The sequence below is a fragment of the Podarcis erhardii genome (assembly GCF_964252035.2).
Source record: "Podarcis erhardii genome assembly, chromosome: 5".
Taxonomy (NCBI): Eukaryota; Metazoa; Chordata; class Lepidosauria; order Squamata; family Lacertidae; genus Podarcis; species Podarcis erhardii.
In genome coordinates this window covers 90,088,242-90,103,931 of record NC_138509.1, presented here as the reverse complement: position 1 = coordinate 90,103,931, position 15,690 = coordinate 90,088,242, and the positions used below count along the sequence as shown (strand labels likewise).

At 42.8% G+C, this 15,690-nt stretch overlaps 1 protein-coding gene across 2 annotated transcripts in view; it reads right to left on the bottom strand.

The window, feature by feature from the left end:
- KCNMB2 (potassium calcium-activated channel subfamily M regulatory beta subunit 2) overlaps positions 1–9,364 on the bottom strand; it is a 312,693-nt gene extending 303,329 nt beyond the window's left edge. For both annotated transcript variants that reach the window (XM_081862818.1, XM_081862820.1), the window contains exon 1: positions 9,160–9,364. In XM_081862818.1, the coding sequence (XP_081718944.1) occupies positions 9,160–9,212 (53 nt within the window). In that variant the 5' untranslated portion in view covers positions 9,213–9,364. The remainder of the gene's footprint in view (positions 1–9,159) is intronic.
- Positions 9,365–15,690: the final 6,326 nt, after the last annotated feature.

Below are 15,690 nucleotides of genomic sequence, written 5' to 3'. Positions count from 1 at the left end.
AGTTACTAAACTTCACTGTTTCTGGTACTTCCATCAAAACGCCAGCCCCTCTTGGGGAATACAAGTGAGGGCTCCTGTGTGTGTTACCTAATCTCCCAGTTGTTTCATAGAGATATCCATAATCATGGAGAACAAGATAGACTCCTGAGGCATCTCATAGTTGGCTATGAGTGGAACAGAATCCCCCAATGCCACCATCTTGGTCTGTCTCCCCCCCCCCCCTCAAAAAATTCAAGTCCCATCATGGAGAGATGGCCCAGAAGAATGACCAGGTTCAGTAGTGGATGGCCTGGGGAGATGCTGCCAGTCACTTGACCTCCAGTTGGTTGAATCACTGCTGCATATTGGGAGGTAAGAGGAAGAATGGTGATTCATCAAGATGGCCAGTGGGGTGCAAATGTAGTGCCAGGAATGCCGGACTGGCTCCACCACTGTCCTTGCACCACACCAACCTGCCTGTTGCCTCTGCCCTCTCTATTTTCCAATCAATATGGAAGCCAGGTGAGTTATGGCTCTCCACCATGCCATCCACTACTGCTCTGGTCCATGGTACTGAAAGCTGAAAGCAACTCAAACTAATAAACATTTATTAAGGCATTCCCAGTAGGCACAAAGTAGGACCAACATAGGAGCTGTCTCTGGCCAGGCGATGCCAGAATTACCTTACATCTTACTGATAGACAGCCCCAAGGCCCTGGGATGGATGCCTACCTGATAATCCCTGATATTCGCTTGCTGATGCCAAAGTCTTAATTGAAAACAAAAACCCCCAAGCTTCACATGGCAAACTAGTGCTCCACAAGCTAACTCTGCATGAAACAAGAGCTCACTGTTGACATTTTAACTCTCTTGCTCATTCAATTCATTGGCTTCATTTTTCGGCAGGTGAACAAATAATTATTTCCCCCATTTCCTTTTGCCAGTCTGCTCAGGCCTTTTTATGCCTCAAGCATTCCCTCCTCAGCGCGCTCTCTCTCTCTCTCTCTCTCTCTCTCTCTCTCTCTCTCTCTCCACACCCCCTCCAAGCGCTTCTAAGTTGATGTTGTTTTTCTAAGACCCAAAGTGCCTTTTGGAGGGAAAAAAGCTTTTTCGCTTTAGCTTTCTTCTGAGTGCCTGGTAAATTCCGAACACTCCGAGATTGCCAGACGTTTTATGTTTACAGCGGGCTTTCTGCATCAGTTCCGTAGGCCTCGATCTGTATCTAATGCTGCCACCTATTGGATATGGACATAATCAGCTTTCAGCAATTGCAAACCAGAGATAAACATATTACAGTAATCCTCTTCTCTGAAACTGTTAAGTCCTGTAATTCCTTCGATCTGCAAGCTAATCAAAGCAACGTTAGCATATATGGGTAGACGTAGCGTGCGAACTACAGGCCATTTTGCAGGAACACAGGAAGTGTCCTCATACTAAGCTATACCATTGGTTTCTGTCACAAGCAGCTAGGATGAATGGCCAGTTGCAGAAGGCTGAGGTTCAGGATCCAGAATCAGAGGGACCAGAAAGGTGGAAGATGATAGGTCAGATAATACAATGCAAGGCAGTCTACATTGCCATTTACAGCGGTACCTCGGGTTACAAACACCTTGAGTTACAAACACTTCAGGTTACAGACCCTGCTAACCCGGAAGTAGTGCCTTGGGTTAAGAACTTTACCTCAGGATGAGAACAGAAATTGTGCGCCGGCAACGTGGTGGCAGCAGGAGGCCCCATTCGCTAAAGTGGTACCTCAGGTTAAGAACAGTTTCAGGTTAAGAATGGACCTCCAGAACGAATTAAGTTCGTAACCAGAGGTACCACTGAATAGGAATGAGTTGCTAAGACTCATGAGCTGAGTTGACCTTATAGGCCTGGTATGTCATTCGTGTGTGTGTGTGTGTGTCCAACTCTACAGCTCTATGATTGTGTGATTCTATATTTCTGTGCAAATCCTTTGTCTACGACTTAAAGGTAATACTTATTTCTATAACATATATCCTACATTTCATTCCTTTATCATTCTCATTCCTTTGCTTTTATTTCCAGTCCTGCCTGCGACTTCTGTTGACTATAATATTTTCTCAGATAGTCCGAAAAGGATCTCCACTCTTCCACAAACTTTTCGTCTTTTGGGTCTCTTATTTTTGCCACCCATTTTGCCATCTTCATATAGTTTTAAAGTCCACTCCTCTTTTGTTGGAACTTTTTTACATTCCGGTGCACACAGTATTCTTTCTGCAGTGGTGGCATAAATAAACAATTTAACCAAGATGGGTTTTTGGTTGTTTTTTTTTTTACCTCTGCCTTTATTCTTGCCAAAAGAAATGTTTCTGGCTTTGGGGAAATGACTATTTTAAACATCTTTTTTCAATTCATTATGTATCATTTCCCAAAAGCCTGTTGCTTTTTTACAACTACACCACATATGAAAAAATGAACCTTCAGACTCTTTGCCTGGTGTACCTCAACTGTCTTGTTTGGATTTGATATCCCGCTTTATCACTACCTGAAGGAGTCTCAAAGCGGCTAACATTCTCCTTTCCCTTCCTCCCCCACAACAAACACTCTGTGAGGTGAGTGAGGCTGAGAGACTTCAGAGAAGTGTGACTGGCCCAAGGTCAACCAGCAGCTGCATGTGGAGGAGCAGAGACGCGAACCCGGTTCACTGGATTACAAGTCTACCGCTCTTAACCACTACACCACACTGGAAGTCACCTGACAGGATGTACAATGTGGCAAAGGATCAGATGACTTATTTCATGCTCTTAACCTGTAAGTGCTAGTTTGCTTTCTGAGTTACCACAGGAGGTAAAGTGCCAAAGACTGGTTGCTGGCGGTCCTGATTCAAGATCCATTTCAACACCGTACAAAATCAGATGGAGGTGAGAAAACCACTGTGGTGGAACTTCTTGTGCAACCAGGATGATGTGAAAAGCCCTGAGTCACGCAAGCAGGAGGACCATGAGAAAGCTGGGAAAGAAATGGAAGTAATTTCTTTGTTTTAAAATAAATCTGGAGAATTAAATAAAAATCATTTTCATGAAGCTGTGGAACATTTGCAGTCAAAATGATGAGAGGAGTTTGCTAATATTCTGGACAAGCGTTTCAATTCAGAAAGAAGAAAGTTCAGTATTTGCAAGCTTTCTTTGAAAGAACAGAGAAGGTTTTGCTTCTTTACTGGTTTGTAATGTGGTGCATCTGTGCTGATGGTGTCCCAGGCGTGCATCTTATCAAATTGCACAGAGTGCCTTGGGAAATATTGTTCCCACTCTTGCATTGGAAGCCCTCCACCCTGCTTCCTCAAAGATGACTTAGCAGAATGGATCCCAAAGGGAAGGAACTGAAGGGTGGAACAGGAAGATGGGTAGAGCCTGGCTTTATACATTTCTTTGTACACCATTTTGCCTAACAGATACATTTTGCCAACCACTTTATCCTAATGCAATTACATTTTTCTAGGTTACTTTCACGCACATGTGCATGTTTGTACACATTACTCTGCCGGTGAACTGCATGGCAAAATTCAGCGAAGTGTGTCTTTTGACCTCTGCTTAAAAACCTCCAAGGAAAGAAAATCCACCACGTTTGAAGCATAGGAGCCAACTTCTAGGGGTTGAGGTCCCCCTCTCAGTCTCCTCTTTGCCAGGTTAAACATACCCAGCTCCTTCAACCGTTCTTCATAAGGCCTATTTGTGAACTGAATCAAATCCCTCCATTTAAAAATAAATAAATTGCTCCATGGATAGTACATGATTATGCTTCAGGGCATATATAGGGGTAGCACTGTGTCATGTCCCCCTCCCTCAAAGTCTGCACATCAGAAAATTCCTTTCAATATTCCAAATGCAATTCTGCATATCCGGTTTATCATTTCCTTATTTATGCTATTTACTTATCTTATTTTCCTCTTACCCTTGTGATCTCACTAGTTATTTTTTTCATAGTGATTGGATAAATCTCTTCCTGGGGTGTATGCTGATGAATATATTTTTTTAAAGTGTTTTTCTCCTCATGGTTTTTCACTCCCCTCCCCGAACCCATCGCACGTCCATCATGTGTTTTAATTCTCTTTGTTTCCAGCTGACTGCTTTGATGTTTGTTCTCTTTTTATTTCCTGCTGAGCCTCAAAAATGCCTTCTCTTTGTCAGGTGGTTATTAACTTGGTTTCGAAAGGTCATTTTCACAGATGGAATCTAGAATGGGTGTAAATATTTTTGGTAAACTTCTTCATAATATTCACATAGCTCCTTCATTTCAGGACTTGAGCAGCAGGTTCAGGCCATTTTATGTGTTCAACAGGGTCAGAGTAGCGACGTAATTCCTGGATCATACCACTTTAGGTTTCCGGGGGGGGGGGGGGAGAGACATGTGTTTGAATATTCTGTACTTAGAGATGTGTTTGAATATTCTGTATTTGGATAGATAGAGAGATGATAGATAGAGAGAGAGAGAGAGATAGATAGATAGATAGATAGATAGATAGATAGATAGATGAATGTTTCGAACATTCACTTTAAAAAGGAGCTCATTCTAGTTCAACATGTTCAAAAGGAACTAATTCCAGTTCACGTTTATCCCTTTAGAAAACTAATCAGTTTGGTTTTCATTTAGTTCTCAATTCAATTCAAGTTCATTCAAATGATCCTCAGCAGAAAAGGAGGAAGTCCCAAAGCAGTCCTTGCATTAGTGGAATGACTTTTACTTTTGCAATCAAAATTCATCTCTATTTCCTCCTCTCTCACACCTGTCCCCAATCTACTGAGCAATTCCGCCCCAGAAGGCTTCCAGATATTTTAGTACTAACATACTCTTTATTCACCCCTGCCTCTCTGAAGATGTTTAAAAGGGGATGGAGTCCCCTTTTGTGCAGAATCCAAGAACACCCCAGAAATAGCAGAACATAAATATTTTATGCACGCAAGTCTCTGGCTATATATGTATTAGTTCACAAATACAAACTTAAAATACAAAAAACTCATGGGGAAATTATGAAAAAAGGAGGCTTAATTGTATAAATTCCCAATACATACCTGTATCAGGAAGTTTTTAATGTTTGACATTTTATTATGTTTTTTATATTTTGCAGGAAGCCGCCCAGAGTGGCTGGGGAAACTCAGTCAGCTGGGTGGGGTATAAATATTATTATTATTATTTCTCTGGGTTTTACCCAAGCCTTCTAGAACAGATTTGGGGAAGATGGGTGGGGCACATGCGAGGAAAAGAGAGAAAAGATATTCCATTGCAAGAGCAGAAGTTACAGTACTGAAATATAGGTTTACCTGTTCCTAGTTTGATACATCTCCAACTCCTTGAAAAATTCCATCAACAGTATCTCCAACATTTTTTACACATCGCTTGGGAAGACAGACAAACTAATACCGGTGTACTGGAAGAAGCAAAGATCACCAGTGTCGAAGCAATGGTTCTTCAACATCAACTTTGTTGGACTGGTCATGTTGTGCAGATGCCTGATGATCGTCTTCCAAAGCAACTACTCTATTCCAAACTTAAAAATGGAAAGTGTAACGCTGGTGGTCAACAAAAGAGGTTTAAAGACTGCATTAAGGCAAATTTTAAAAAATGTAGTATAAACACCGACAAATGGAAAACACTTGCCTGCGAACGCTCCAGTTGGAGAACAGTCTTTATCAAAGATGTCATGGGCTTTGAAGACGCTTGACAGAGGCTTGACAACCATATGTCAGGAGTGCTCTGATGGTGTTTCCTGCTTGGCAGGGGGTTGGACTCGATGGCCCTTGTGGTCTCTTCCAACTCTATGATTCTATGATTCTATGATTCTATGACGCTCGAACTCAGGACGAAAGGGAGAAACATGCTAAGAAGAAGGCACACTTGGCAAATCCACACTGTGATCAACTCCCACCTGGAAACCAATGTCCCCACTGTGGAAGGACGTGTGGATCCAGAATTGGCCTCCACAGTCACTTACGGACTCATTGTTAAAACCGTGCTTATGTAAGACATCTTACTCGGCTTTGAGTAATTGCCGAAGAAGAAGAAGAAGAAGAAGATGACGCCAACCGTCACACCACTTGCAGGGCTGTCTGATCCAAGCCTGGTCTAATGATAAAGAACTCTTAAGAACGGAGAATAGTTGGGCATTGAAGCTGCCCACTCATTGTTAGTACGGGGTGGCTCACAGAGCAGGCAGGCAGGTCACCAACTCACACAGTCTCCCCCACTATGATGAGATGCATTGCATTTCTATTTCTCACCATACTGGAGAGCCAGTGTGGTGTAGTGGTTAAGAGCGGTAGTCTCATTATCTGGGGAACCGGGTTCGAGTCTCCGCTCCTCCACATGCAGCTGCTGGGTGACCTTGGGCCAGTCACACTTCTTTGAAGTCTCTCAGCCCCACTCACCTCACAGAGTGTTTGTTGTGAGGGAGGAAGGGAAAGGAGAATGTTAGCCGCTTTGAGACTCCTTAAAGGGAGTGAAAGGCGGGATATCAAATCCAAACTCTTCTATTTCTCTTCTTTCAGCTATGGTAATTCAAAGTTTGCATCTGTCCATGTGAACGGTCATATGCAAATGTTATGCATATCTGCGCCTTCTTCTCCCCCCCCCCATGCATGCGTGGCTGACTCTAGTCTGTAGGGTTGCCAACTGAGCGCTCACCCATGAAATTACAGCTCTTAGGACTTAGACAAGCTGATATATCTCAGTGAAGCCTACTTCACAAGGCTATTGTGGTCATCAATAAGAAAAACAAAGCACCGGAGATGCAGAAAAAAAGTTCAGGAAATGATAAATAGAAACCCATTTTGACTGCCACCAAATTGGACTATGGACAGCAGTAGATTTGACCGGAATGATGTAGTAAATCATATGAAATGTAATTTATGAAACCAAGACTGCCTCAGAAGAATTTCAAGCTACAAACAAACCACCTTCTGAAAACTGATTTGACAGCTCCTTTCTGCCAAATGAGATATTCTTCTCCAATACATATATAAGCCAACCACATCATTTCATTTCTGCATGCTCATATGTCACCAGAAGCAGAGTTTAAACCTACTTAACAATGTTTTTTGAAAAATATTTTTGCCAGTGCAACCACACACCCCCTTTGATATCCCCCCAACATTTGTGTTTAAATCTATGTGGCCCGCTCTCTCTATTTCTCTAACTTGCTTTCTCCATGATGCAGCCACGTAGCCAAATCTAACTACCTAGACTGCATTGTGTCATCATTGCAGCATTGTCCCATTTTCTGATTGGCTGGAAGAATCCATTTGCTTGATCCAGGAGGGAGAAAAATGCAGAAACTGGTGGGGTGTATGGGTCAGATCATGAGATCAGACAGAAGTAGCAGCAGCCATTGAAAACAATGGTGCCAAACTATCTATCTAGCTGTGGTGAAAATTCACATAATCTTTGAGATTTTCAAGAAAATTATCTACCTCATTGAAATTACTAATATCCGCCTCAAAACTGGATAATTTTCAGCAAAGCTGTAGTCATAAATGCAAAATATCTCTCTATATGAAGCATTCAGATGAAGCAATGGCAAACCAGCAGGGCTAACTTTAGAAAGAATTACAGTTCCACAAACCTTCTAGCTCCTGTGGAAAAAAAGATGGATTTTGTACTGAAAGTTTATGTTTGGCTTAATGATATTTGCTCCCCTGCCTCGCTCTTCTTTTTATCACACAGCTCAGTCCAGCTGCAAACACTTCCTGCATGCATATCAAAGTGCATCGAGATTATAGGATTATAAAAACAGGATCACTTAAAGCTGTTCACTTTGTGTTACCATTATGGCTGCAAATTGATATTCCCAGCCAAGTGGGTGCTTATTTTATTAGCCACAGGGATTCATCAAACATCCTCAAAATTGCCCTCTTCATAATGCAATGCAGCGCAGCTGAGCACATAAGGTTCCGAATATATGCCAAACTCAAGGAGATAATAACACCAGGCAAACCTCTTTTGATGAAGCACTCTGCAAAAAAGCAAAGGGTAGGGACGGGAGCAGGAATACCATCCAACAAAGGTGACAATTCGACCACAAAGTTCTTCTCTACCCTGTTTTCATCCAAGGAGGCCCTCAATAATAAACCACAGTCAGAGACTTCAGAGGATCCCTTCATTAGGATTTCACTGCTCGCTCAGCCTTTGCTGCAATTCTTGTATTACATTTTGCCCATAAAATAATCATATCTGGGATTGGGGTAGAGGACATTGACCCACAATCTCCACAGTCCACAGAAGCATGGCCCTCACCTTTTGTGACCATTCTAGCCCCTTCTCCCACAAAAAGGGAAAAGAAGCAAAGAAAGCAGGGAGTTTCCACAAGCACCAAAATTATTCAAAAACTGGAATTTTGCTAATGGGTGTATTTACTGTTCAGCAAGCGCAAGTCTATGTTTCCCTCTTGTTAACTGGGTGCAGCCACCAACAATATCAATGGTCGTTATAAAGCTAAAGAGCTCATAACTGCAACCAACAAGTCTTATTTTCAATGTTTATGCCATTTGCCACAAGTACAGACCAGAAAAACAATGGGCGGGGGGATTTGACAGTAACCATATCCCCCCCTTCTAAAACACATAGGAGACATTTCTCCTTCACCTCCTACAATTGCACCCGTGAATATGGTTTGTTTATCATGAGGCATCACTCTGCTCCATATAAGCCCTCCTTGAGTCCCATTGATTTCACTGGGAGAAATGTAAGTCTGGAACCTAAAAGACAAAGGGTGGCTAGCCCATTATCTGTGCCCATTGGCTTACCAATGCCAGGTTGTCTGTGTCACTGAGCACTGCTTTGGGAAGAACCACTGCTGAATATGTAATTTGTCCACACTCCTCTGCATTTAATTTCCCTCTGGCCTGACTGTTTACCCTATAAACCTTGTGTGTACACCCCCCCCCCCGATAACGAAGAATAACACTTCATGCATCTTAAGAAGCCCACCATAACTTACTCCATCACAAATTTCAGGTGCCACAAGACTCTTTGTTACTTTTGCTGCAAGCAACTAACACGGAGCGTACCCCTCAAAAAGTCTGGACTTGACTCTCCCATTGCAACCAGCTGGAACTTAGCTTAGAAACTTAGCTTGGGCTCCGTCGCGCCCTGAGTTTCCTATTATTTCATTGCCACTAAATGCCCAGCAACCTCCAAGCAGCTTAATTTTATTGTTCCACTTACCCCCATTTTTCTTTCTGGCTCAAGGCGAGCTTGGTTTCCTTCGGGTGCTCCATGCTGGCTTTTGCACCTCACCTGACCATAATAATAAAAAAGTCCCTTCTGCCAGAAGGAAGAGGAAAGCAATATGCAAAACAAACAAAGAAACCCAAGAGGAAAGCTACACCCCTATAGACCAGCACTCATAGCAACAGACGGAGAAAGACTATCCTCTCGCTGGTTGTTAACTTTTTCCAGTCGTGAAGCAGTAATTCCTCTGGAACTGCAACTCAGCATGTGTGATGCAAGGGGCTCTTTTGAAACGGCGTTTTCCTCTCGCTTGCCAGCCATTCCTCACTGTCCCTGCCAACCCTGAATAAAACTCTTTCTGATGTGGCAAGGTCTGCAGAGCCAATTGGACAACAAACGGAGCCTATTTGTTTTATTGACAGATGGCAAGGGTGAGGTGATATCCGGACAAGGGGTGGGTGATTGAAAAGGTTCTCTGGGCCATGCTTTTGGTTTAACTTTATTGTGGTGTGTGTGTGTGTGTGAAGGAGAAAGGTCTCTCTCTAAAATTAGAATTCTATTTTTAAATAGTTACCTACCACGAGACAATTTCTGGGAAATGCAGTTGGATAGTTGAAATAGTGAGTGGTCAGGCAGGGACAATATGTATGACAGAGATCTGATTGTTAAGAATATAATAACACAGTAAGATACTGCTGGATCGCGCCCATGGCCCATCCAGTTCAGCACCATGTTCTCACACTGGTCAACCAGGTGCATTGTGGAAAATCCACAAGACGGGGACCCAAGCAGAAGACCTCTCTCTCCTCCTATGGTGTCCAACAACTGGTACTCAAAAGCACTACTGTGCTCAGCTGTGGGGGCATAGCACAGGCTTCCTCAACCTCGGCCCTCCAGATGTTTTGAGACTACAGTTCCCATCATCCCTGATCACTGGTCCTGCTAGCTAGGGATCATGGGAGTTGTAGGCCAAAAACATCTGGAGGGCCGAGGTTGAGGAAGCCTGGCATAGCATAACCTCCATGTCTGGTAGTCATTGATACAATAGTTTTCTCCTCCATTAAGTTCTGTTTTTAAAGTCATCTAAGTTGGTGGCCATCACTGCCACCAACAGCGAAGGCTTCATTTTGAGTTGCCGAAAAACTGAAAGGCAGAGTTTTATGGTTTCACATCCTCAATGAGTCTTCCCCAACCTGTGGTCATCTTGCTGCTGTTGGATTCAAAATCCCATCAGCCCCCGCCAGCATGGCCGATGGTCAGGGATGATAGGAGATGAAGCCTGGGGTCCATATCCTTGTTCTATATGGTGCAAGTTTTAGCCTCTATTTCTCACCTCAAGCTCATGTGTATATGTAGAAAAACACCTGCAGCACTGAAACATTTATCAATGACATTTAAAAAGATGGCTGGGAATGAAATGGCAAAATTCATTTCCTTCCACTAAAATAATAGCCTTCAACCAATTCCAGATTTACAAGGGAAACAAAGAGTTGAGTCATATTTGATAATCCCCTCATATGTGTTTCCCTCCCTGTAATGGCAGTAACAGTATTGCTGATTTACAAAGACGTCTGGCTTTTGTGTAGTGGAAGGAAATGTCGTACATCAATAATGGGAATGGGAATGGGGAAGGGTGAGTGGGTGGGTGGGTGGGAAATTTATAAGCCATAGACCATGGGCTCCTATGATAATCTATGTGTTGGATGGAGCAGTCTAGCTTTTATTACTTTTAAAGTCTGCTTCAAGTCATCATTGCACATCTAAAACATTTTAAAATATGTTAGAGGAAAATGCTTAAGTATTATGAATTAATTAATTAAATTTCTATACCACCCTCCATCCAAAGATCACAGGACAGTCTACAATGTAAAAACACAAAAAAATACACCATAAGAAAACACACACACACACACACACACAGAGAGAGAGAGAGAGAGAGAGAGAGAGAGAGAGAGAGAGAGAGAGAGTTTAATAGGCCATGTATTGTATAATCAGCCAAAGACCGAGGACAAGAGGAATGTTTTTGCCTGGCACCTAAAGATATGTAATGAAAGTGCCAAGTGAGCCTTCCTGGGGAGAACATTCCATGATGGGGAGCCACTGCACAAAAGGCCCCGTTCTCGTCTTGCCACCCTCCAGGCCTCTCGTGGAGGAGGCACATGAAGAAGGGCCTCAGGTGATGATTGCAGGGCCTGGGGTGGTTCATATGGGGGGAGATGGTCCTTGAGGTATTGTGGTCCTGTGCCATATAAGGCTTTATAGGTTAAAAAAAGAGAGTTATGTTTAATTATAACAGTTAATTAGAACAGCCCATATCCAGTAAACCAAGGATTTCTCTTGAGATGCTGGTCTCCCTGGCTCCAGCAAAGATAGACAGAAGGCAAGAGTTAATGTGAACAGATGGTGTTTTCCAGACTGCAGTTCCCATCAACCCATGTCAGCATTGCTAACAGCAAGGAGTTATGGGAGCTGTAGTCCAAGAAAAGTGACTACTTTTGTTACATTGTAGTGATGTCTTTTTTCGTAAGCCACTTTGAGCACAGTTCAAGCTGTGGAAACATGGCAAGCAAATAAAATTGTGTACGTACATATGTATCTATGAATATCAACCGTGCAATGCTATGCATGCTTACTTAGAAGTAATTCTCATTTATTTCAAGGGGATTTACTCTATAGTAAATAAAAAATGAATTGCAGCCTTAAAGTGTTCAAATCTTCCTTGTAATCCTGATGCTCCGTTAGCATCTAATTTCATTCCTTACCTCATCCTGCTAGTGGACTTTATCCGATCCCAGAATTAACATGTGCATAAGAAAAAGCTTTATAATACAGTAGTACCTCGGGTTACATATGCTTCAGATTACATACGCTTCAGGTTACAGACTCCGCTAACCCAGAAATAGTGCTTCAGGTTAAGAACTTTGCTTCAGGATGAGAACAGAAATCGGGCTCCAGTGGCATGGCAGCAAAAGGAGGCCCCATTAGCTAAAGTGGTGCTTCAGGTTAAGAACAGTTTCAGGTTAAGTATGGACCTCCGGAACGAATTAAGTACTTAACCTGAGGTACCACTGTATAGAGGTGGGAATGCACAAACATCATTCCCAGGACATTGCTGGCTTGCGTTTACCACACTAAAGAAAGAAAAGGGGAGGGAATAGAAATGAAAACATTGTAAGATAAGCACGTTGGCAGCAACAATATACTGTGGAGAGTGTGCTTAAGTGCATTGTTTGTGAGATAGGGAATTGGAGAGGAGAAGGTTAATGGAGCTTGTAGTGTTGTTGGAGATTTCTTTTCATTAACTTTCCTCAAGCTCCTGACGTTTTGAACTGCGACTCCAGCCAGTAAGCCTGATTCAGTTTCTGGTTTTCTGCAGGCCAAGGATTCGGATTACAGGTAAGTAGATAGCTAGGAAATACCTGGAAGGAGGGAAATCTTTTTCCTGTTGACCTCGTAGGAAAGGATGTTGTTGGATTGGTGGCTTGTGTGAAAGAGAGGCAATAAAACTGGCAGGCGATGGAGTGGAATATAAATGAAGAAGCAGACAGCTGCACCTTGAAGATTGCTTTGCTCCAGAGATCTTATGTGGACTTGGCTGTCTGTTCAAGTGCTTAAGGCATGCTCAACCTGTATATTTGTAAATAAAATACGGTAAAACACCTGTATGCTTCCAGTGATGTTCCAACACATGCCAAACCTGGGTGAGTGCCACACGCTTGAGACATCTCATCCAAGAATGCCTTGAGTTGGTCATTGGTCCAATTCCCTATCTCAGGAAACTTGCTAAGGAAGGGGATCTTTGCAATTACCTGATTGTTTTAACAGATCTTCCAGGTCCAAGGAAGGTTTCTCAAGGAGTGGTCCCACTGCCACTCCTTTTAAGAAGTATACCTGTAATGGTTGTAAGGGGGTTACTTGTGCGTAAACTGCCTTCAGTTTAGTTAGATTGCTTGGCCAACCATGCTTAGGCTGACAGCTCGCCCTCCGTGACCTGTTAGTCACTTGCAGAATCCGTCAGTGGGCGTTTCTTGAACCTCTTCCAGCATAAAAGCTGTTTGACGCCAAGTCTCCTCCTACTTTCCCTGCGCGGAACTCGTCTGCGCAAGTAAGGGGAAGGCAGGGGCGTGCCAGTGCTCTCTCCACTAGTCTCTGGTGAAGGGTCTTGGAGACCTGTCTCCAATTCCTCCATCTCCCTCTCTTCTCTACTGGTGTTACGCTGAAATCCTTCCCCCCTCTGGCATCGCTCTGGAGCCCTGCCTCCGCCTCTCGCTCTGATGTCAGTTCCCTGACAATACCTGAAGGAGCATCTCCACCTCCATCATTCTGCCCAGACACTGAGGTCCAGCGCTGGGGGCCTTCTGGCGGTTCCCTCGCTGCAAGAAGCCAAGTTACAGGGAACCAAGCAGAGGGCCTTCTCGGTGGTGGCACCCACCCTGTGAAACGCCCTCCCACCAGATGTCAAAGAGAAAAATAACTACCAAACATTTAGAAGACATCTGAAGGCAGCCCTGTTTAGGGAAGCTTTTAATGTTTAATCAGTTATTGTATTTTAGTGTTTTGTTGGAAGCTGCCCAGAGTGGCTGGGGAAACCCAACCAGATGGGCGGGGTATAAATAAATTAATAATAATAATAATAATAATAATAATAATAGAAGCATTTTGGGGCTTGTATTAATTTGAGTTGTTTCCCATTTGCCTTCTAGCCATCTTCTAATCTATGCCATCACCCACAACTTCAGGGTATACCGCAAGCTTTCCAGGATTGCTGAAGTGAATGAGCATGCTCAGGAGCAATGGTGCCAATCGCCCATGTCATTTCTGCAGTCTACAAATCGGCCAAGGCTTCAACCATGTCCCCAGACCTAGCAGCTCTGGATTCCAAGTTGATCCATCAGGCTCCAAGGATGGAACATTTTAACACTGGGATACTGTGCACAAAAATGTATATATAAAGGAAAATGACTTACATAGATTCAAGGAAATTGTTTGCAATGATGATGATGATGATGATGATGATGATGATGATGATGTATTAGAATTGTCCACAAATAATCAGGGTCACAATGTCTTGGGTTATGGGTCACCAAGTCTCCCTCCCCCCCAGAAAAAAAACTCCATAGGAACCCACGAACATAATTTCAGTATTTCTGTTTCAATGTTTTGCTTAAGATTTTACTGGAATTTTATTGCTTTTTGATGTTACGTATCAATTTTTTTGCTTGTGGCTTTATTGTTGCAATTTGCATGAACTGACTTTAGATTTGTTATATTAAGCAGTGCACAGATTTCCTTTTCCTGTAAATGGATGTGGAAATGGAGTGAACTGAATTTAAGATTGGAAAATGAGCCAAACCGAAATGGACAGATTCATCCATTCTTAACTGTGATTGTCAGTACCTTTCCAGTGTCTTGGGCAAATGTTTTTCACATCACCTGCTCCCTGATCCTCTTAAATGGAGAGGCTGGATATTGAACTTGGAAACTTTTAAATGCAAAATAGTGAACCCTCTTCAATAGGGTATGGAAAAGAGGTGGAGAAGACATTTGATTCAGTTCACAGTTAAAGACTGACTTGCATAATTCACACTTTCTGAATCAAGATGAGAACAAATTCATCATTGAAATCTTCACTTTTCCAAAATTTGCAATCCAGCCAAGCCGTATAATGTGTGCAAGCATGCTTATTGTTATGTACTGAGTTGAATAGGATCCAAATTGCAGCAGTCTGATTGGCCCTAGAACAATAGCATCCAGAATGCAGCAGTCTGATTGGTCCGCAGGAACCACCCAATCCAACTCCAGGTGGAAGTGAATACGCAACCTGGTTGGCCTACAGGAGAATCCCGGAATTAGCCAATCACGTGGGGCCCATTGTGTAAATAATGTCTATAAAGCAGACATTTCGGGGGAAATCCCATTCCTCACTACTATGAGCTGAATAAAGAGCCTGAAATCCACACTCGACTCAGAGTATATTTCACTTATACCGTGGTAAAGAATGCATATATTAGCAAAAAGAGCAAGCCCAAAACATGCTCTACTGACTGAGCTATCCCAGTGCAAAAAACCACATATATTAGAGAAAATTGCTTTCAAACTTGTGTATATAGGGGAAATTAGCACTAACAACAAGAAGAACAAGCTGCTTTTGTCTCGCTTCACTTTAATGAGTTGCTGAGTATGGAGAGTTGAGGAAGACCAAATGTTGAGGCTAAACTCTTCTGTGAATTTTTGTGAGTGCTCACTTATTTAGTATCTAAACCGTATTTACCCACTCTGAGGCTTCTAAGCAAGAAGTAGTTCCTAAGTCATCCGAAAAAGTGCTCGACTCAGAAAGAATTTAGCACCACCTACAGTCCGTTGTGGGGTGAGTTTTGTGTGTGTGGGGGAAAAAGGCAATGTGAATATGAAGCAGAAAAAACAAAAGCCCTCTGTCAAGAGCGTGTCTCCTAGGCATGTGGAAACACAATTATTCACATTTGATTATAAACATCGTATAGATATAGTGAACTTGTTTTCAGAGGG